Source organism: Canis lupus, chromosome 14 (genome assembly GCF_048164855.1).
Source record: "Canis lupus baileyi chromosome 14, mCanLup2.hap1, whole genome shotgun sequence".
Taxonomy (NCBI): Eukaryota; Metazoa; Chordata; class Mammalia; order Carnivora; family Canidae; genus Canis; species Canis lupus.
The window spans coordinates 61,444,733-61,468,480 of record NC_132851.1 but is presented as its reverse complement, the minus strand read 5'-3'; the positions used below and the strand labels follow the sequence as shown (position 1 = coordinate 61,468,480).

The 23,748-nt window shown below is 36.1% G+C and overlaps 1 protein-coding gene and 1 pseudogene across 2 annotated transcripts in view; both read left to right on the top strand.

The window, feature by feature from the left end:
* The first annotated feature begins 1,361 nt into the window (after positions 1-1,361).
* The window catches only part of LOC140604169 (UDP-glucuronosyltransferase 2A1), an 84,857-nt gene continuing 62,470 nt past the window's right edge, over positions 1,362-23,748 (top strand). Inside the window, exons 1-2 of one of the 2 annotated variants that reach the window (XM_072775270.1) lie at positions 1,362-1,662; positions 4,976-5,066. In XM_072775270.1, coding sequence (XP_072631371.1) covers positions 1,660-1,662; positions 4,976-5,066 — 94 coding nt within the window. In that variant the 5' untranslated portion in view covers positions 1,362-1,659. The remainder of the gene's footprint in view (positions 1,663-4,975; positions 5,067-23,748) is intronic. The other variant, XM_072775267.1, reaches the window with a different exon arrangement.
* On the top strand, positions 6,694-9,562 carry LOC140604168 (large ribosomal subunit protein uL22m pseudogene; annotated as a pseudogene).

Sequence of the window (23,748 nt, the reverse complement as noted above, 5' to 3'; positions counted from 1 at the left end):
CTCCTTGACATGGGTCTTGGTAATGATCTTTTGGTGATGACACTTAAAGCATAAGCAACAAAATAAAAATAAATAAGTAGAAATACACCAAACTGAAAAGCTTTTGCACAACAAAATAAATCACCAATAAAGTGAACAACCTACAGAATGTGAAAAAATATGTGCAAATCATATATCTGATAAAAGATTAATATCCTAAACTTATAAAGAAATTTAAAAAATCATACCACTCAACAGCAGAACAACAACAAACAAATAATCCAAATAACAAATAGGGAAAGAACCTGAATAGACATTTCTCCTAAAAGATATACAAAAGACCAATAGGTACATGAAAATATACTCCACATCACTAGTCATTAAGGAAGTAGAAATTAAAACAAGAATGATATATCACTTCATGTCTGTTAGCATGGCCATCATCAAAAGTATCCTAAGAAGTCTCATCAAAGGCAAATCTTTTCCCTTTCTTCTTTTTCCCCACTTTCTTCTCTTTCCTTTTTTTTCCCTAATGTATCTATATGAGAATACAGATCTTAGCTGGACCCACTGTTCAGTTTTACATTTTATGTAATCAAACCAACATGCTATATACTTTAAACTTACACAGGGATTTATGTCAATTATTGCTTAATAAAACTGGAAGAAGATAAAATGAGAAAACTAAACTTTAAATTAGGATTCAATCTAAGTTTGTTTTACTCCAAAATGTCATTCTTAACAATTCTGACAATATAGAGAATTATATATAAATTATCTCCTTCAGATATTAGATATTAATTAACTCTCAAAATACTATCATAAACATATTCAAGTAAAGATGCCCCAGTGGACAGTGTAAACGTTCCAAGCTCTATCCATTTTCAGAGACCTAATGTTGCACAGACATTGCCTGTAAGCCTGTGAAAGGTTAGATCTGTGAATGCCTTTCTCTTATAAGCTATGGTATAATTGATATTTTTTAATCATTTTTAAAAAGACAGCATAGTTCAAGTTCATCTAAATTAATGTACCTTTTGATTGTTGATTTAAAAGCTCACTAATTGAAAGGAATGGTTCTGGTACAATGCATAGAGTCCAAATACATGACTAACAAGATAGTTTTTTATAATGCAGCCTATTCATAAGATGAGGACTGACTGTACTCTGTCCTGTTCTCTCCTAATCAGGGAGGAAGAGAACAAGCTGTAATAAATCTTATTGAGAAACTTCTCATGCAAATTTGAATGGGGGAGGAAAAGGAAGAGAAAGGACAAAATATTTTCTTTCAAATTGTATCCTTCATATCTCCTCTTCCTCCAGTCCTATTAATAGGAGTACCAAAATTCTTGAGCATAATGAAAGTATTTGTACAGAAAGTAAAATTCTTGTGGCTCTTCCTATAGATTGTAAAGTAGTTTGGACAGTGTCCCCAGATTATGCATTTTATATAAACAGCAAAGATAATTTAAATTTCTTTTTTTTTTAAGATTTTATTTATTTATTCATGAGAGATAGAGAGAGAGAGGCAGAGACAAGGGCAGAGGAGAAGCAGGCTCCCCGCAAGGAGCCCCATATGGGACTCAATCCCGGACCCGAGATCACACCCTGAGCCCAGGATCACACCCTGAGCCCAAGGCAGACACTCAACTGCTGAGCCACCCAGGTGTCCCAACACCAATGGTAATTCAATACTTATATTACCGACTGCTATTTCCAAATAATGCAGATGAGCTAGTCTTGTTTTCCAAGTAACTACCAGATGCATAGATGCTAGAAAGGTACATCAGATGATAGATGATGACGATGATGATGATAGGTAGATGATAGATAGATAGATGATAGATAGATGATGATAATAATAGATAGATAAATAGATGATAGATAGATAGATAGATAGATAGATAGATAGATAATAAATAGATACAACTGTCAAGGCACTCTTTTGTACTGACTGGATTCATATTTGGAAATGCAAAAAATTAACTAGATAAAATTTAAAACTGATCATTTAATATAATTTGAAAGGAAGAAGTTTAATGAATTACACAGCTCTACCTTGGGCCGTTAGCCAAATGTGCACTATATTTCAAAATAATAGAAATTAGTAACTTTTCCAACACAGTTTGCTCAATGTGTGACCTATTCTTTAGCTTAAACAATTGGTGCAAATTCCATTTCATTAACATTTTTGCTTATTTCCTGTGTATTATTCCTTCCATTGGATAAAAGCTAAATTTCTAAATAGATTGATATGTGTGAAAACTACTCTTGCATTTTTTTTTTTTGCCTGAATTGTTCTTATTGACATGTTTTGAGGTCTTATGCTTGAAGCACACTGGGCTTCTGCAACAAAGCCAGAAGAAGAACACAAGGAAAGTAAACCAGAAAAAGGCAGGAATACATAACAAAGTCAATAGATATATGGTAAAAGTCAATGCAGTCTACCGGTGAAGGCATAACGTTCAGTGTTACAGAGGTTCCATGGCAATATGTGAATTTTCAATTGTCAACAGTTTTACATTTTGTGAAGTATAACATTCACTCAGAAGAGTTGTACAAATCGTATGTATTCTGATAGATATGCCAAGAACAATCGTAGCATACCAGAGCCTTCCCCTCCATTGTACTCCTTTTCAGTTAATATTCTCCATAATGAAAACCAAAATCCAGATTTCCAGCATTATAGGTTAGTTTTGCTTCTTTTTGAAATTTAAGTTATTGGAATTGTGCAGGTGAATTCTTTGATTTTTTGACTTTTTTCTTTCAACATTATAAATGAGTGATTTATCACACTGCTTGTACTATCAGGACTTTCTTTCATTTTCATTATATATATTTTTATTGTGAAAATATACTAATATTTATTTGCTTTTGATGGGCATAGAAAGGGTTTCCAGTTTGTTTTTTATGCATACTACTGCTATGAACATTCTTGTTCATGTATTTGGTATACATATCTTTGGTGCATTTTTCTTGAGTTCAACCTAAGGATTAAACTACCAGATATGATATGCAAAGGTTTAAGACATACTACAAAAGAGTTATAAGTCTATCTACCAATTCATAGGCTTATCTGTTTTGTTATTTATAAAATAATTTCATTCAGACAGAATGTAGGCCACCCATGGCTATGGTCTATAGAAAAGTAAAAAAAAAAAATAAATAAATAAAAATAAAAATAAATAAATAAATAAATAAATAAATAAATATAAAAAAAATAAAAGAAGGATAATGTTATTACCCCCCCCAAAAAAAAGAAAAAAAAGAAAAGTCTATAGAAGTTCAGATGAATAAATTTTCAGCTTTGAAATACTATGAAAGAAAATAGCTAAGACATGTAAACACAGATTCACATGATCACGCACATAACAATTTATAACTTTGTTTTTATTTGCCAAAGATATGTGGAAATAATCATTTCCTTGATTAACCTGATAGAGAATATATTGAAAGTACTTGGGGCCTGAAGTAACTTTCTTAGCTAACACTTGCACAGTGAAAATATGACTTATATTTCAAGGAAAATTTAGAGACTGCATACAGAAGAGAAAAACAACATATATACTAAACAGACCTATACCCACCTCACCCACGGTGAATTTATGGCACTCTTCTCACCTTCTATGTCTTTCTTTTTTAACAGTAGTTTGTAATTTGTCTCAGAGCTTTGAGTTAGAAGAAAGTCTGAAGATGTAAGAAATATCATCTTCAAAGCAAATAATTCTTCTTCAGAGAAATCTAATAATAGATTTTTTAAATTGTCACCATCTGTTATATACCCTGCCATCTGTCTCTAATGACTGGCTGCAGACTGTATCCAACATTCTCCCACTTTGTTATTTTTGTTACTATTATTTGCAATTTCTCAAATTGATATCTTGGACCCAAGATGTCTGTGTCACTTTTAATTGATAATTAGTACAATGGGCTCACAAGAATAACAACAAAAACCAACAGTTTGAGGAATTTCATATAGTTCTTACACTTTATGCCTCAGGTCTATGTGAACTCTTTTGCTAGATAGTCCTGGAAGACCTATTTGACCCTCTATTTTATTCCAATAGAATTTATTAGCCATACCTTTTTCTTCAGATACTTTTCTTCATAAAATCTATTTTTTAACCGTGCAAATAGAATTATATTATATGGGTTCAAAAAGTATCCTTCCAAGGATTTAGTAATACTAGGAACCAAGAAATATTTGAACTGCCGAACTCCTCCCAAATGTGTGATTCCCAGAACAATAGTACCTCTTATACTTTCCAGCTAAGCACCAGGAAATACCCTCTCAGGCTGGCCTGTGCCATGTTAGGGCTGGCCAAAATCCCAAAATGATAAAAAATTAGCTGCTACGATAGGTGAGTGAACTGATGAGTATTGCCCAGTGATAGGATACTTCCGAGATTTCCTAAACGTGAAAGGAGCTTGGTTATTTTAATTTGGAGTTGCTATTTTCTCCTTTACACACTCTGTTCCTGGAAAGGTGAAGTGTCTAACAAGTAAATTTGAGAGAATGGCTGGCATATTTGCTCATTACTGCTCTCTTCTCCTGCAAGTGAGCCTGCCCTCTTTTAAGAGATAAATTCTAATTCTGTGGTTTAGTAATTCTCTCTGGCTAAGACCCAAAGTTATATTTTCCAGTTTGGCCTCTGTCAATACTAAAGGCGATATTTTATATTCATCTTTAATAATTTGTTTTATATCTTAATATTGTACAGAAGTTGGGCCAAGAATAGTAGTCTTAGTTGGTCTGTAAAGGACCCAGTTATGCTTGGACTGAGAACATTGAAAAATGAAATAACAAAATTTTAGATAAAACACACATGAGGAGGCTTTTGGAATGAAAAGGGCATTTGTTTGTATTCCTAAATCTCTGATATAAAGGGAGAAATTTTTGACTTTTGTGATTTATTATCAACTCTCCATCTGGCTCTGTGCCTGAGGGGTGGTATGCAGATCTTCATAAAGAATCTGCCTGGCATGACCCCTGCAGGTGGAGTCCAGTGACACCATCAAAAATGTGAAGGCCAAGATCCAGGATAAAGAGAGCATCCCCCCTGACCAGCAGAGGCTCATCATTGCAGGTAAGCAGCTGGAAGATGGCTAAGCTTTCTGATGAAAACATCCTTTAAGAGTCAACTCTCCACCTGATTCTCTGTCTGAGAGGTAGTTGTTAATTCTTCAGTCTTGAATTCTTAGTGCCCAATGATGGCATTGCTCTGCACTCTAGCCATTTGCCCCAATTTAAGCTTAGAAATTACCAGTTTCAGTAATAACTAAATCACTAGTTGTTTCAATAACTGTTCAAAATGTAAGTTTTGTTGCATGGTAGAAAAAAAGGGGGGGGAGGGAGAGCAATTTTGACCCTTGCAGCCTTGGTAATAAGCTTTGTAGCAATCATATGGTAGAGTGGCCTTAGCAATAACTGTAGCTTATGTATGATTTAACTTTGAGTGGTTCTTTTCAAACAAGTCTTGGGCAAAGGTGGTATAGCCATGAAAATGGCCTTGATAAGAGCCAGAATGCCCAAGCCAAAGGTAGCTAAATGAGAACACATGCAGGTCTGAGAGACAGAGTTTGCAGATGCCAGCAGAACTTTCTAACTTTGTCTTAGTAGAGTCAAAGACTCAGTTATAGGGCCAGATACACAAGAACACCAAAGATAGGGCCTTAATAAAGTATGTCCTGGAGGCTCTGTAGCAGGCCCTGCTTTTCCTCAACTGGAATAGCTGAGACAAGTCATACAGAGAAAAGATTCTGTTAGGCTTTTTAGTCATTCACAGGACAATATTGGCTACTTCCAAAGTGCAAAGCAGTTGAGTTTCTTGTTATTTTAGAAATCAGGTTCTAGCAGGATCTAAACAACAGTAGAACCACTAATCCAAATTTTATTCTGTACTCAGGGCCACAAAGGAACTGTAGAGAAACTAAATTTGGACCCATCTGGTGACTAACACAAACTCAAGGCTATTCTCCTCCCATGATATGATCTTAAGTTGACTATAGATTTATTTAACAAGGGGAAGCTTAGATAGATTCCCCATGTACTCACTTCTCTCTAATCTTGTGTGAAAACCAACATCTTTCTGGGAGTTTATTCATAGCTTAATTTAAGTTCACAGAACATGGTGTGATCTTTAATTTTATATCAACTTGGCTAGGCTATGTTGCCCAGTTTGGCCAAACACTAGTGTAAATGATGCAGTGAAGATATTTTGTGATGTGATTAATGTTTCTAATCAGTTTACAAACTAAAGAACAAAAAACTAAATTTCCCCAAAAAAGATTTTTTTTTTTGACAGGGAGAGAGGAGAATAAGAGGAACAGAGAGAGAGGGAAGGAGAGAATATTAAGCAGGCTCCATGCTCAGTATGACACAGGGTTTGATCTCATTACATTGAGATCAAGACCTGAGCCAAAATCAAGAGTTAGATGCTTAATTGACTGAGCCACCCAGGTGATCCCCTAAAAAAGAATTTTGCTCAAGACTGTACATAGAAACTTTGCCCGAGGGACACCTGGGTGGCTCAATGTTTGAGCGTCTGCCTTTGGGTCCTGATTCTGGGGTCCTGGGATCAAGCCCCATATCAGGCTCCCTGCATGGAGCCTACTTCTCCCTCTGCCTATGTCTCTGCCTCTCTCTCTCTTTCTCTCTAGGTCTCTCATGAATAATTAAATAAAATCATTAAAAAAAAAAAAAACAGGAGAAAGATGGTGGTGGCCATACTGGAACGTTTGGGTGCATTATGGATGCAGAATCTGAGGGGGAAGCTGGCCTTAGGGCTTCTTTCATCTCACAATGTTTTACCCCAGTCATATATCCACATGAGTGGGTCTCTGGACATTAATCGAAAATGGGAAAAGAAGAATAAAATTATTTATCCTCCACAGTTGCCTGGAGAACGGTAGATTGGTAGATTTCTGGAGGCCAGCAGAAATCTACCATTGTCGAAGGCAAATAAAATACAGCAAAGACAAGATGTGGTATTTGGCAAAACTGTTATGAGGAATATCCATTGACCAGGCTTTGGCTCAGTTGGAATTCAGTGACAAAAAGGGGGCCCAAATAATTAAAGAGATTCTCTTAGAAGTACAAGATATGGCAGTGAGAGACCACAATGTGGAATTCAGATCCAATTTATATATAGCTGAATCGACTTCAGGACGAGTCCAGTACCTGAAACGCACCCAATACCATGGCAGAGGACACTTTGGGATCATGGAGAAGGTTTATTGCCATTACTTTGTGAAGTTGGTGGAAGGCCCTCCACCTCCACCTGAGGCACGGAAGACGGCAGTCACCCATGCCAAAGAGTATATTCAGGAGCTTCGCAACTGGACCATTATTCATACCCTGTGATGGGGGATTCAGGCTCTACAGTGTATATATTTTGCCATTTATTTCTTAAAAACAAACAGAAATTAAAGATAAATGCCTTAAAAAAACAAAACAAAACAAAACCTTTGCCCTAGTGTTCAACCTGCCACCTACATTTCAGACTCAGGACTGCAAAATCAGCTCTTGTCTGATTTTTAGTCTGCCAACCTATGGACTTTGGGCTAGCCAGCCCCCAAAATCATGTGAGTAAATTTCTCTTTAGGGGTGCCTGGCTGGCTCAGGGAAGAGCATGTGACTCTTGATCTTGGGGTCATGGATTTTGTGTTACTAACTCTTTGAACTTCAACATGCAAAGCACAGCAGAAACTGTCCTTAGATTTTCTGAGACCCTGATGAAACTAAGTCCATTCTAATGACAAAATTTAGGTTACAACTGCTGAAAGATTCCCAGGATCTATAAAATTACTAAGAACTCATCTGGCTGTGACTCATGGGAATTACAAATTGAGAGAAATTTATGCTTTGGATTATGGATTTCTATCAGAAAGGCAAGAACATTTTATTTTGGTATTTAGTTTCTTTGGACTTGGAGTTGCAATGGGATTTAATGTTTAGCCTTTAACTTGCCTTAGGAATTTGATAAGAGAAGTGAAAACATAGTCAAATTTGGGATACCTTTATGCTGTTAAGATTTTTTAGGATTCTCTTTTTGGCATTTTATCCTAATTATATCATTTAATTTCATTGTAGAAATATTTGATAACTTGAAGATAATCAGTAGGGCTGATTCATTTGGCTGAGAAATAGAATATGGAATAAATTATAGAATGGCCTTTCAGTTGACTTAATTCATGTGCTGTTTGGATAATTTCATAGATATCTAAAGGTAAAATCTAACTATCCACCAGCTCTCAAAGGATAGACTGGTATTAGAGAAGTGGTTTTGCAGAGGAGGCACAGGATAGTCCTGATTAAACTGCTAATCTCTTCTGAGAGGAATGACCTTATCCCCAGTAGATCATAGTTTAATGGTTAAGCCAAAGTTAAAAAGAGAACAAATATTGAAAGAATATTAGTATGAAGTGTTTCCTTTTCTTTACATTTTCTTTCTGTGGAAGGAATTCTGATAGTTTACTCAAAACCTCTTCTACTTTACTAATGCTAAAGCTGAAGTTAAGTCATATATCTAATTAGTAAATTTGGGGAAAATAACTGGGCAGGTTCTGTTCCGCTGTTCTCTTCTACCTTTTGACAGCTATTCTGGCCACTAAGATATTCTGCTCTGGTCCTCCAGGTATAGACTACCTGCCTTTCCTCACAATGGACCTATAGACCCCAGTTCAGAATTACCTGCAACTAAGTCTGCTAATTTCAAGTCCAGTATTAACAAGCCCATTTGTCTGACAAACATAAAATTGAATTCACTGACCTGGTTTCAATCAATGATAAAGTTATTTTAGCTTCTATCTTTACCTTTTATGTCTTTTCTCCGAACTTAGGTGAGGAACAGAGATTCTTTGATTGAGGTCTGTTTAGAGATCTTAATATCTGGTTTCCATAATTGCATTATTTTCCCAATTATTCCAGGTACAACTATTTAAAAAATGGTCCCCACATCCTCTACTGTTTTTTTCCCTGTATAGAACTTTTAGTCACATTTCTAAAGCATGAAATTTTTCAGAACAATGAACTATCTAAATAATTCTCTCAATACCACTGCATTGATCAGATCACCCTTCCCTCATTGATTTAACAAGCCCATCTTTTTTATGTCACATACTATACATATACACATTTCTCAATAGATAGAAGGAAATAAAAGGAAAGTCATAGTCTTAAGTCATGAAAGTTTCTATATACATGTATATATAGTGTGTTTATTATGTTATCATTTCCTGTTGAAACACAGAGCACATCTCTTGTATTTCTTGTATTTCTTGTATTTTAATCTCTTGTATTTCTTACCACTCTGAATTATGCATTGATGCATAAGTAATTTGTTTTAATTGTCTGTAAATGACAGTATATCTTACCTACCTCTGTTTTTTTTCCCCAGTTCCTAGCACAGTAAAGTCACAACCTAAGCATTCATTAAAGGGTTGTTGAATATATTTACATAAACGGTAAAACTTTTTGCAAATATAAACTGGAAAAGTGAGTATGGGTACTATGGATATAGTTTGTTGATTCTAGAATATAAGACAATTGTTGTTTTTGTTAAACCTTGGAATAAATATATTTTCAAATTTATGTTGATAAGGATCACAAAGTGGTTGGCTTTTTTTTTTTTTTTTTTAAGATTTTATTCATTCATTAATGAGAGACACCTCTAGAGGGAGAGAGAGGCAGAGACACCGGCAGAGGGAGAAGCAGGCTCCATGCAGAGAGCCCGACGTGGGATTCGATCCCAGGTCTCCAGGATCATGCCCTGGGCTGAAGGCAGCACTAACCCATTGAGCCACTGGGGTGCCCCAGTGGTTGGCTTTTAACTCATGAGTTGGAAGCTTTGTTTCCTGGTTTTTATTGGTAGAGGTTTTAAGAAAAGATGACACTAATTACCCCCACCCCCAAATCTTTCTACTATAATGAACCTCTAATATATGGTTATACTGATACTGCATTTAGACTTATCTGCAGGTTACATAGTTATGCCTGTAGTGGCATTAAAGATTTAAATATGCTTACTCAGGAGCAAAAGAGAATCCAAGCCCAAACTTTGGTTCTTAGGCAGTTTGGGCCAAAGTATGAGAGGTGAGCTAATTCTCTGTGCTGCATAGGAATTGTCATTTGGATATGCCTTTATCTCTGTCATTCAGAGTTTCACACCAGAAGGTCAAATACAACCAACTTCTTGGTTTCACAACCATCCACAAACTGAATATACAGGAGTCATGGCCTTTAGATGGCCACTGTAGATGATTCCAATGTGGACCTGGCATCAGAGGAGATAAGGCTCCATGAGCTGGAATGAAAAAAAGAAAATCAGAAACTAACACAGAAGCCTGCGACTAGATCAGAGACACTCCCTGACAATTCCCAGAAAAATCCTGGAAGAATTTAAGGGCAACTAAAGTTCTTGCAAAGTAGATGAAAACAAAAAATAGTGTTTTCATAATGTGTACAACTTTTTCTTTACCCCTGTGTTATTGTGGCCTAAGATGGACATAATCTCTACTTACAGGTTTCATTGTAATAATTTTCATTTGAATCAAAATGATTACCAATTTTGAATATCATGGGAAGTAGCAGACCCTCTCCCTAGTTCATAGAAGATAGGAAGTTATTTTAAACAAATTGGTATTCCTCTCACTACATTGAGGAACTTACACACACACACACACACACATATATATAATGTATACTTTTATATATAATAAAGTCTTTTCACCTACTTCTTTTTGGATCCCTACTGTTTTTTTAAAAAATTTTATTTATTTATTCATGACAGACAGAGAGAAAGAGAGAGAGAGGCACAGATATAGGCAGAGGGAGAAGCAGGCCCCATGCAGGGATCCTGACGTGGGATTCAATCCCAGGACTCCAGGATCACACCCTAGGCTGAAGGCGGCACTAAACCGCTGAGCCACCCAGGCTGTCTTGGATCTCTAGTATTAATAATTCACCTTTGAAAATGAGATGTTCAAGATAAGAAGCTTCTGCACAGCAAAGGATACAGTCAACAAAACTCAAAGACAACCTACAGAATGGGAGAAGATATTTGCAAATGACGTATCAGATAAAGGGCTAGTTTCCAAGATCTATAAAGAACTTCTTAAACTCAACACCAAAGAAATAAACAATCCAATCATGAAAGGGGCAAAAGACATGAACAGAAATTTCACAGAGGAAGACATAGACATGGCAGATAAGCACATGAGAAAATGCTCTGCATCACTGGCCATCAGAGAAATACAAATCAAAACCACAATGAGATCCCACCTCTCACCAGTGAGAATGGGGAAAATTAACAAGACAGGAAACAAATGTTGGAGAGGATGTGGAGAAAGGGGAACCCTCTTACACTGTTGGTGGGAATGTGAACTGGTGCAGCCACTCTGGAAAACTGTGTGGAGGTTTCTCAAAGAGTTAAAAATAGACCTGCCCTATGACCCAGCAATTGCACTGCTGGGGATTTACCCCAAAGATACAGATGCAGTGAAACGCCGGGACACCTGCACCGGATGTTTCTAGCAGCAATGGCCACAATAGCCAAACTGTGGAAGGAGCCTCGGTGTCCATCGAAAGATGAATGGATAAAGAAGATGTGGCCTATGTATACAATGGAATATTCCTCAGCCATTAGAAACGACAAATACCCACCATTTGCTTCGACGTGGATGGAACTGGAGGGTATTATGCTGAGTGAAGGAAGTCAATCGGAGAAGGACAAACATTGTATGTTCTCATTCATTTGGGGAATATAGATAATAGTGAAAGGGAATATAAGGGAAGGGAGAAGAAATGTGTGGGAAATATCAGAAAGGAGACAGAACATGAAGACTCCTGACTCTGGGAAAGGAACTAGGGGTGATGGAAGAGGAAGAGGGCGGGGGTGGGGGTGAATGGGTGATGGGCACTGAGGGGGGCACTTGAGGGGATGAGCACTGGGTGTTATTCTGTATGTTGGCAAATTGAAAACCAATAAAAAATAAATTTATTATTTGAAAAAAAAGAAAATGAGATGTTGATTATTACCTGCAATGAAGTGGAAAACTAGAATTTCATGGCTGGAATTTTACTTTCAAAGTATTTTGTTTGGCCAGCAGAATTCTTGATGCCATTATTGGTGCTGGGTTTTGTTTCTTTGATCTTTACTTTTTTATGAACTTGAATATTTTTAGCTGGAATGTATAGTCTCCAGTTCAATATAAGCCCCATCACTCCCGCTTGTTGCTTTATACATTTATGTGGCTTGCCTAATTCCCAAACATCATTTTGGCCTTTTGTTTGCCTAGAAGTGTCTCATCTAGATTTTTTTCTAAGATATATGGTCCCTTCAAAGCAATATTTTCTATTTGCACAATGTGGTATCTAATTTAATTTTTTATTTGAAGCTGAAACCTATTATTTTATTTAACCATAAAGTCTTCCTTATTATCATGAAACACACACACAAATATAAAACAAACAACAAGAAATCACAAAGTACAAAGGTAAAATGACTTCAGTCTTTAGATTTTTCTGAAGAAAAATCTTAGATTAGCATTTGGGGGCAGCCCAGGTGGCTCAGTGGTTTAGTGCTGCCTTCAGCCCAGGGCCTGATCCTGGAGACTTGGGATCAAGTCCCACATCAGGCTCCCTGCATGGAGCCTGCTTCTCCCTCTGCCTGTGTCTCTGCCTCTCTCTCTCTCTCTCTCTCTCTCTCTCTGTCTCTCATGAATAAATAAATAAAATCTTTAAAAAAAGAAATTAAGAAAAAAAGGATGAGCATTTGGATGCTCCAATTACTAGCTACATAACCTTGGCCAGTTAGTATGTCTGATTCCATTTCACCATGGTTAACAAATAATAATGTCATAACATTATTTTGAGAATAAAATAAAATAATATGACATATGCAAACCTCAAATGTAATACATCAAATCTTATGCACAGCACATAAAAAGCATGTAAGAAATGGTAATTCTTAATACTAATAGTACTGTTATTGAAGTTATTCAATGAAATAATATGTTAGAGTTGTTAAAATTGTAAACTTTGGAGTTACAGTGCCTGTGTTCAAATCATGGCTGTGCTACCTATTGGCAGGATAATGATAGTCAAGTGACTTAATCTTTCTGCCTTAGTTTTCTCCTCTGCAAAAATGAGATAAATATAGTTCTTACTCATAGTGTTGTGATGAAGGTAAAATATGTGTGTCAAGCTCTTAGAACTGTGATTCACACATAGAGGACTCAAAAAATGTTAGATAGTCTTCTCATTAGTGAGTTCATTCTCAGAGGGAATTTCATTTCAGAAAGTGAATATATTGCTATCTTTAGACACTGGCTTGGCAAAAACATTTAATTTTGAAACCAATATAATTTTTCTAAAAGCAAACATGAAATAATATCTAAAACAAACATGGCAGAATGGGAAACACACACACTCACACACTCACATACACAGAGGCAGCAGATTCCCATGGAGAAAATGAGTATTAAAAGGAATTTTAGGGCAGCCCGGGTGGTTCAGCGGTTTAGCACCGCCTTCAGCCCAGGGCCTGATCCTGAAGACCAGGGATGGAGTCCCACATCAGGCTCCCTGCATGGAGCCTCCTTCTCCTTCTGCCTGTGTCTCTGCCTCTCTCTCTCTCTGTGTCTCTCATGAATAAATAAATAAAATCTTTAAAAAATAAATAAATAAATAAAAGGAATTTTAATCTCCATGCTACTAATTTATATTATGAAAGAAGAACCACATTTGAAAATGATATATTATCATAGTTTTTGTATAGTGTCTTGCAGCAATAAATTCTTACTAGGTTGTAATGGATGGAATTGTGTTTTAAATTTTTAAATTTAATATGTAAGTACAAATTACAAAATCCTTAACACGAAACCATGTCCAAATGCTTCATTCTGAAAAAAATATAAGAAAAATAAATAAATCTTAAAGAAACATACAGAGAGGATTGCCTCGTAATTGTCTTATCAAATTCATCCGTCACAGGTATACCATGAAAAACAAAATTAAATATGATTAATCTGGTGTAAATGTACACCTAAAATCACTTTCCAAAAAAAGAAGAAAGCAAAAAAAAAAAAAAAAAGAAAAGAAAAGAAGAAGAAGAAAAAGAAAGAAAGAAAAAAGAAAAGAAAAGGAAAAAAGAAAAAGAAAAGAAAAAAAGAGGACAAACACAGGCATGCCTAAAACTGGGAGGCATTTCTGAACCGCCTCAGGCAGCAGCTTGTTTTGTTGAATCTGCCCTATTCAGCTACCAAGATGTGTTTGGTTGAAAGCATTTCTCCAGTGAAATTTCCCAGATAGTGAGAACATTCCAACATGAGCAATAATGAGATACTATGTGATGAGATTGCCAGAAAACAATGATATCGCAGCCAACTTTTAACACTCCCACTTGAATCCTCTGAAGAGTAAGTGAAACTCCCAAAATAAACAAATGTTGAACTTTATGTTTCATGATTTACATATCAGAGACAAAATAACTCTTGGATTCTGAAGGCCAATATGATAAGTTTGAGGTGAATATCTAATACATCACTACAGAGCTGTGAATGATTTCAAACTGAGTTCATGTATGTTCTTTTTGTCTTGATATTCAAATGCCATGTAAAATGATTTACAAAGTCATGATACAGATGAATAAGTGCTGTTTGTAAAAATTCTAAAATGGAAGAAAGTTTCTTCTTTCTTTTTCAAATTTCCTTTCTCACTAATATTAGTGTTAGTGTTTTCTTGTGCCTTCCATCTCACTACACATACATTTGACTCTACAATTAAGTTATAAACAGCTGAATTACTTATTGTAATAATAGACATATATTCATACATACTCAAAACACATACACACCGAGGCAATTGTTATCGACTATCTATTTTTAGGTAACAAACTATTAAAAAATGTACTGGTGGAAAACAACTATATAATCTTCAAAGTTCCTGTGGATCAAGGATCCAGAGATGAAGAGAGTATGGCTTTTTTCTGTTCTGTGATGTTAGGGCATTAAACTGGGAAGACTCAAATCTCAAGTGGCTGGGTGCTGACATTTCCTTGGGGCATTTTAAACCACAAGTTGGGAGCCTAGGTTGTGTGAACTTGAAGACCACACTCAACTTATAAGCAAAACCACGGAACTACATGTTCCTTCCTTGTAGCTTGAACTGAAGTTCTTCACAGCATGGCAGCCTCATTGTAGCTCAACTTCTTATATGATAGTGAAGGGCTTTAAGAGCAAGTATTCTAGTAAACAAGGTAGTGGTTACATATCATTTCATGATTTGGCATCAAAAATTAAATAGTGTCATTTCCAATGTCTTCTTAGCATTAAAAGCTAACGTTAGAGCATTCATAAACCTACATACTCAATGGGAGATAAAGAATACAACTCTTACTGAAATGAGTATTAAAAATTTGCATCCAGTTTTTCTAAAACCACTACAATAGTGTCAAAAATAAAAATTGAAACAAAATTTCCTATTATAGCTAAAATCTTGATTTCCCTTAATTTCATTCATTGAAGTAAAAAAAAATGGGTTTTAAAGATATTTTATTTATTTATTCATGAGAGACAGAGAGAGAGGCAGACACATAGGCAGAGGCAGAGATATAGGCAGAGGAAGCAGATTCCATGCAGGTTCCAGGATCATGCCCTGAGCCAAAGACAGACACTCAACCACTGAGCCACCCAGGCATCCTGTAAATTTTAACATTTATAATAATTTTATTTTAACTAATTCTCTTCAGTACTCTAGAGCGTATTCAAGGGCATGTAGCTTGATATCTAAAGATTGCAAAAATAAGTTCTCCTCAACAGTCCTCTGTGAATCCTGAGTAAGCTGGCATGTTAAAGGTACTCTGTGTCCCTCATGGATAAGAGACTGAGGGTGGCACTTGACGGGATGAGCACTGGGTGTTATACTATATGTTGGCAAATCAAACTCCAATAAAACAAATATATGTATATATATAATAAATATATAAAAATCAATATATATATATAATAAAAAAAAGATCTTACTCAAAGTGTCAACAAACAGTCCCTATGTGTACGTATAATCTATGTTTTACATTACCATGAAGTCCTCACAAAATTGAACCTGGCTGGATGTGCCTTAAAAGCTATGTAAATATATTTGCCACATGTTTGAGTTGATTGAATATATTGTTTAGTGCACCTTCTCCTCCATACTCTGAATAACATGAATTGAAACATTTTAACAAAAAGGAACATCAGGAGTGGGGGCTTAAAAAATAAAATGGAGAATACAGCAGAAGAAAATAGCAAAAAAGATGTGAAATGGCTTTCCAGAAGAGTAGGATAGTGGCAGGTAGAGAAATAGAAGGAGACAGCTGGGGGCATGGTCGTGGCCCTAAATTTAAAACAGTACCAGTTACGATGGTAGTGTGTTTTTTCTCTAGTCTTGTTTCAGCACAAAGCAGGTGGAATGTTAAATTTAATCAGGGTTGGGCTTTTGCAAAACTGGTTAGGTTAAGGGTGAAAGAAGCAACAAAGCTGAATGAATAAACAAGGGGTGATTAGAATGAGCTATCATTGTTTACTAAACGAAGTCTTCAGGACACAGTTATTAAAATCCTAAGTGTAGGGGACACCTGGGTGGCTCAGCGGTTGAGCATCTGCCTTCAGCCCAGGGCGTGATCCCGGATGTCCCGGGATCGAGTCCCACATTAGGCTCCCTGCAGGGAGCCTGCTTCTCTCTCTGCCTGTGTCTCTGCCTCTCTCTCTCTGTGTCTCTCATGAATAAATAAAGTTTTTTAAAAATAAAATAAAATAAAAATAAAAATAAAAATAAAAATAAATGAAATCCTAAGTGTAACAATAATAACTAGTATGGATCACTTTCTATATGCCAAGTACCAGGCTGACCTTGTATCATTTCATTTAATCTTTAAAAAAAACAAAACAAAACAAAACAAAAAACAACAACAAAAAACTTTTAAATAGGTCCATTATCAGTTCCATTTTATAAAGAGAAAGACAAAGCAATTAAACACTAAATCAGGGCACTTTGGTTGACTTAGTCAATCAGGCATCTGCCTTTGGCTTGGGTTCATGATCCATGGGTCCTGGGATTGATTCCCACCTCAGGCTCCCTGCTTAGCAGGGAGTCTGCCTCTCCCTCTGCCCTTCCCTTCTGCTCATGATCTCTCTCTCTCTCTCTCACCCTCTCTCTCAAATAAATAAATAAAATTCCTTAAAAAGAAAAGAAAAACCTAAAAAAAAAAAAAAAAAGCACTAAGTCAGAGAGCTCATTCACTTAGCTATTAAGTATGACCTAGTCATAAAAACCCATAATAAATTGTACTAGGATAAAATCAAAACTGTAAAATTTTAAAACAACCAACCAAACAAAACTAATAAGATTTTGGTATATAAAAAAAAAAAAAAAAACAGATCTGTAAGAAGTGTAGAAAATAGGAGATATATGTAGTAGTCCTTAGAGTTCAAAGCAAAAATAGAGCAAAACACTTTTGGAACCAGTTAGCCAGTGATTATTGAGGGTGCTATAAGAAAATGGGCAGCATAACTAGCATAAAAGTAAGTTGTTATGAAAGAACACTCTTGGAGATTTAGTCTCTTCAAGCAGAAAGTCCACATAAAAATATACCAACAAGAAGGTCTTCCTTAAGTAATATTAAAAGAACCTACAGAACAAGAAGATCCTATTTAAGCAGACTTGATGGGGGAAACAAACAAACAAACAAACAAACAAAAACAGGAGATTTTTTAAATGTTGTGAAAAAATTCTTAGAAATATAACAAAGAACAATTCAAAAAATCATAATTTCCAACCTTAAAAATTCAACAGCAGAACAGAAATAGACATTTATGAAACCAAGTTATCTTAAAAGTTAAATGTAAGAGGGGCACCTGCTTGGCTCGGTCAGTTAAACATCTGCCTTTGGCTCAGGTTATGATCCCAGGGTCCTGGGATGGAGCCCACTCATGTTGGGCTCCTTGGTGGTGGAGAGTCTGCTTCTCCCTCCACCCCTCCCCCTTATTCATGCTCTGTCTTCCTCAAATAAATAAATAAAATCTTTTTTAAAAAGTTAAATGAAAGAACTGTCCTATAAGTAAAAATACCAAAGGAAAAAAAAAAAAAGAAAAATGTAAGTGACAAGATAAGATACTAGAGAGATGGAGGAGAAATAAGGAGCATTCTGTAAGGAACAACAAAGGACTGATAGAGGCATAAAGAAATGGGAAAACAAAATCAATCATAAAAAAATATTTAAAAAATACTTTACTTGTGTTGAAAATGAATTGAAATTTCAGATGAAGTATGCCAGTGAATTTAAGGCAGGATTTGAGAAACAAAGTCTCACACTGGAAAGATTTCAAAATTTGAAGAGAAAAGTTTATGTTCTGTCAGAATAAATTGGTTGCTTTGAATTCAAAGAGAGGAAAATCAGACCACTTTTGGATTCTTCATCCATACCACTGGAAACTATAAGGTTTATAGTTTTGTAGAAAAATAAATGTTTGTGCCCTAAGAATCTTAGCCCTTGCCAAAATGCTATTCATGTAGTAAGATCTAAGTAAAATAGCGTTCCATTCATTTACATTTTTGAAGAAATCATTAGAAGTAGTTATACCAAAAACAACTCAACCAATATAAAGATCTCAAAACAGGAGAGGATGAAATGAGCATTGCTGAGCAGAAACTAATGAAATGAGTGATGAAGCATACATGTTAATATGCTTGGAAAGGATTCTTAAAATAGGAAAGGTAAATGTAATATATTAATAAAAATATTTGTAACATATATGAATGTTAAAAGACTATATACTTTTATACTATATATATATATATACTCAAAATATAAAAATTGACAAAAGTCTTCTTAAAAAATGTGAAGAGATGACTAGAAAAATTTTAAGAAGGAGATATCCAAATGTTCATTAGACTCACCCTAGTATTATAATTTCAGCAATCTTTGAACACACTGGGACAAACAATCCATTGATTTTGCCACTCATCACTGTCCATCATTTCCTTTCACATCGTTATTTACTTATTTACACAGCAGAGATTTCATGGTACATTATATTAATCACGTTGTTGTATTGACCATATACTTATTAGCTCCTCTACACCCTCCTCATATTGGTATGGCAAAACCCCAATCTTGGCAGCAGAAGGTGACTGGAAAAATCCATACAATTATGCTGAATAATAGCATTTATATTCATAATCATGATCATATAGATGACACTTCTGCAATATTCTGGTTTTGATCATTAAGCACTCTTCTAGAAAACAGTTTCATACTGTCTGTGTTGTTCTCATACCTCCAAACAATCTTTCATTTCATGACAAAGGCAATCGGAAGAGAATTTCCACAAACTCCAGTCAACCAGCCTGCCTGCAACTCTACATGTTCTTCCTACTTTTTCCTGTGGAGGTACAGTCCATGAAGTTATATGACGCCGTCCCTTCCAGAACTGCACCAGCGCCCATGCTCACTCACTCTTCTTGTCTCTTTACCAGTATTTCCCTCTGTCTTGCACAATAATCACTCCCTCATCCAAATGAACATTTCATCCACGTTGAAAAAAATACAAAAATCTCTTTCTCCTACATTAGCCTCTAGCAATCACCTCATTTCTCTTCTCATTTAGCAAACTCTTGGAAGGAGTCGACTATCATCACAATCTCCTTATACCTACTCCACTGAGGCTTTCACCTCCACCACTTCATCAGACTGCTCTTGCCAAATTCACCAAAAGCCTTCACATTGCTAAATTATATGGCAAATCTTAATTGACTTATTATCAGCATTGGACACAGTTAATTGTTATTTTCTTCTTGAAAACTGCCATTTGGCATTTGGAACACAACAGTTACACATCAGAGATATTGCAGGCTCGATTCCAGACCACTGCAATAAAGCAAACATCCAAATAAAACTATCAAATGAATTTTTTGGCTTCCCAGTGCGTATTACATGTACACTACATATACATTATATTATTGTCTATTAAGTGTACCATAGAATTATATCTAAAAAACAATGTACCTATCTTAATTTAAAAATACTCCATTGGAGGCACCGGAGTGGCTCAGTCGATTAAGCGTCTGTTTTTGGCTAAGGTCATGATCCCAGGATCCTAGGATCGTATCTTGCATCAGACTCCCAGTCAGCAGGAAGCCTGCCTCTCCCTCTGCCCCTCCCCCTGCTCATGCTGTCTCTCTCTCTCTCTCCTTTTCTCTCCCTAAATATAATCCTTAAAAAATTAGTAAAAATACTTTATTGACAAGACAATGCTAATCATCATCTAACCTTTTGGTGAGTGGCCATCTTTTTGCTGGTGAAGGGTCTTGCCTCAATGTTGATGACTGCTGGCTTGTCAGGGGGTGGCTGCTGAAGGCTGAGGTGCCTTTGGTGATTTATTAAAATAAGATGTCAATAAATTTTGCCTCACTGATTGACTCTTCCTTTCTCTTGAACACTTAGAGGCCATTGCAGAATTTTTAATGGGCTTAATTTCAATACTGTTGTGTCTTAGGGAACAGAGAAGCCTGAGTAGAGGGAGAGTCATGGGGGAATGGTTTACCATTTATCAATTAAGCTGTCTTGTACAGGTGTGGTTTGTCTCACCCCAACATGATTAGAATAGTAACATCGTTGATCACTGATCCCAGGTCACAATAAAAAATATAACAATAATGAAAAAGTTTGAAATATTGCACGAATGATCAAAATATGGCACAAAACAAATGCAGTTATAAAAATGGTATCAATACACTTGACAATATTAGCCATAAAATGGTGCCCAACTCAGGGTTGCCTTTTAATTTCATGCCTTAACTGTCCTTTTAATTTTTTTTTTTAAAGCGCTCTATCTTCAGAGCACAATAAAGCAAAGTGCAATACAAGGAAGTATGCCTGTTTTCACAGTTGGTTCTTTTACCTCCCTGGCTGCTCCCTCTCCCCATCTTCTTTGCTGCTTTCCCCTCATCCTGACAACCTCTAAATACTGGAGTTTTCCAGAGCTCTCACTTCGAGGATCACTTATCTATTTACACTTACTCCATAGTTGAGCTCATCTGATTTCATCGCTTTAAAAATCATCTGCAGGCTGATGACTTCCAAGTTTAAATTTCATTCTGGATTTTTCCTTTGAACTTAAAACTTCTGTCTCTAAAAGTATGCTCAGTATGTCTACCTGAATGTTTAATAAGCATGTCAAATATAATGTGTCCCAAACTGAACTTTTGATTCCAACCTCCAGACCTGCTTCCACCACATCCTGCCTCATTTCAGCAAATGTCAACTCTGTCATGACATTGTTCAAGTAAAATAACATTGGAATCGTTCCCAACTTTTTTCCAAGATTTGTAGCACTGCCCTTAAAATATATCGCAAATCTGATCTCTTCTCCCCACATCTTCCAGTAATACTTTTCCCCAAATTTCTGGTACAAATGGCTTCAATTATAACAACAATTTCCTACCTGGTCTGTGTGCTTCAGCCCTTGTGCTCTACATTCAACCCTCAGCCCTCAACCCCGCCACCAGAAAGCTCCCATAAAGCTGCCATTCCCCAGCTTTAAACCCTCCTATCACACTGCACGCTTCACTCAGAGTAGAAACCAACGTTGTTGTAATGACCTTCAAGGATCCTTGTGTCTTTCCTTTTATCTCTCAGACCTCCTTGATTCTCCTCTCCAGTCTTGCCTGACCTCTTATTATTCTTAGAGCATTTTAAGCATTATCCTGGCTCAGGTTTGAGCTCTTCTCTGTTATTTGTAAGTAACTGCTTGCCTCAGACATCCAGATGACTCACTCCTTCAGCTGTTTCAAAGGTCATTTCATTAATGGACTTCTCTGAGCATCCTATAAACTTAGTAGCTCACTCTCCCTTTTCTCTTGACCAAATTTAATTTTTCTCCACACCACTTATTATCATCTCGCATAATCAATTTCATTATTTGTTTAGAGGCTGTCTTTTCCCCAAACAATATAAACTCCAAGAGGGTAGGAAGTTGATCTGGTTATATACTACTATACGCTCAGCAAGTAGAATAATAAGTAGCATGTGCTAAATCACATTCACTGAATGAACAAATGGACACAGAAAAAGATTCTCAAGCACCCTAATAAAAGACTGCTTTTTAAGACAGTACAAGATCATTTCACCTACTACACTGACAAAGAAAATTATTATGGAATCTACTGCTGAAGCTAAGAATATAACTATAACAGACTTTAAAAAAAATGTTTATTATAATTAAAAATGCCTCTCTTTAATCCACTAGTATCATTATTGGGAAATCCTTTCTAAAGAAATAGAAGCAAAAAAAAAGAAAGAAAAAAGAAAGAAAGAAATAGAAGCAAGAGTATATATTGATTGTAGCATTGTTTGCAGTGGTAACAAAAATTGCATTTTTATTGTCCCCTGGTATGGATTTGGTACAACAAACTGTGGTCAATCTAAACTACAGAATAAGTCAATTATATTGACTTTGAAGAGGCTCATGATGTACAGCAAATTAAAAAAGCAAATTGTAGAGTGCTAAGGGACACCTGCCAAAAAAGTGAGATCTGTTGGGGTTCCTGGCTGGTTCTATTGGTAGACCATGCAACTCTTGATCTTGGAACTGTAAGTTTGAGCCCCACATTGGGTGTAGGGATTACTTGTTTAAAAAATGAGATGTTATTTATTGCATCAAGAAACTGGTTGTGTTTGTTTTGAGTGGTTTGGACAAAGGGTTCAGGAAGTTGGGGTTTGTCCTGCACTGGGCCAGTTGGAAAATGGACGCAATTCTGTGAAGAATAACTTAATATTTTATTTAGGTAGTGGGACAGATGAAGTGAGCTGTCATTGATAGAGAACTATTGATCACCCACATTAGCTGAGAGAGAAGACTACTTAATTGTTTTTGATCTACAGTATTTTTGTTTTTGTCTGGGCTTACATACAATTACAGAGTGATGATGTTTTTGTCCCCCTTAGCTAGTCACAGACAGACCTCATCTGATTTTGGTATTTTGTGAAATCTTTTGTGTTCAATAGGAAATTTGGCCACGGTGATAATGGTAGAAGAGATCAGCTGACAACTGTCAAGGCTACTTTTTTTTTTTTTTTAAGATTTTATTTATTAATGAGAGACATGCACACAGAGAGGCAGAGACACAGGCAGAGGGAGATGCAAGCTCCCTGCAAGGAGCCAGATGTGGGACTTGATTCTGGGACTCAGGGATCAGGCCCTGAGCGGAAGGCAGACACTCAGCAGCTGAGCCACCCAGGTGTCCCAAGGCTACTTTTTTTGTTTCAAGATTAATGTGCATTATTTGATATCATTTTAATAAAAACATATCATAGACAGCGACAACATCAACAAATTATAAATAAATAATACATCATACATATATGCACATATACACATCCATATTAAAGTGCGTGGGTACACATGTGTAGGGGTGTGTAAGCAGTCAGGAAAAATACACAACAAATGGCTAACATTACCTCAGGGGTGAGGGAGTAGGAAAAGCTTGAGAAGAACATGAGAAGAAACTATCAGTTTTCATTAAATAACTTTGAAATCCTTCACTGATCATGTGTGTGTGTGTGTGGTAGTTTTTTTTTTTTTTTTAAGATTTTATTTATTCACGAGAAACAGAGAGAGAGAGAGGCAGAAACACAGGCAGAGGGAGAAGCAGGCTCCATGCAGGGAGCCCCACGCAGGACTCGATCCCAGGTCTCCAGAATCGCCCTGGGCAGAAGGTGGCACTAAACC